Consider the following 273-nt stretch of genomic DNA (forward strand, 5'->3'; position numbering starts at 1 on the left):
AGGGTTTAGGGTTTAGGGTTTGTGGTTCAGAATCCTCCTGTGGTTGCGGCGCTGGTGGCGGTGCTGCGGCTAGAAGCGGATATACAACCAGCTCAATACGCTTTGACTATTTTGTATGAAGTAGTCCGCGGTAAACCCTAAACCCTAAACCCTAAACCCTAAACCCTAAACCCTAGGTGATAGAGCAGAGGAGGCTGTGTATATATATATATAAGTAATTTGAGTGTTTAATATAAACCCTTTTTAGTTGTTGCAACCCTAAACCCTAAACCC

The 273-nt window shown here is 44.0% G+C and overlaps 1 protein-coding gene across 1 annotated transcript in view; it reads left to right on the forward strand.

The window, feature by feature from the left end:
- EMH_0021530 (vacuolar ATP synthase subunit h, putative) overlaps positions 1–273 on the forward strand; it is a gene marked incomplete at both ends in the record, with an annotated part of 11,587 nt that overhangs the window by 5,133 nt on the left and 6,181 nt on the right. Inside the window, 1 exon segment of the mRNA XM_013501790.1 lies at positions 31–130. Coding sequence (XP_013357244.1) covers positions 31–130 — 100 coding nt within the window.

The sequence above is a fragment of the Eimeria mitis genome, genomic scaffold (assembly GCF_000499745.2).
Source record: "Eimeria mitis Houghton genomic scaffold, Emh_scaff760, whole genome shotgun sequence".
NCBI lineage: Eukaryota > Apicomplexa > Conoidasida > Eucoccidiorida > Eimeriidae > Eimeria > Eimeria mitis.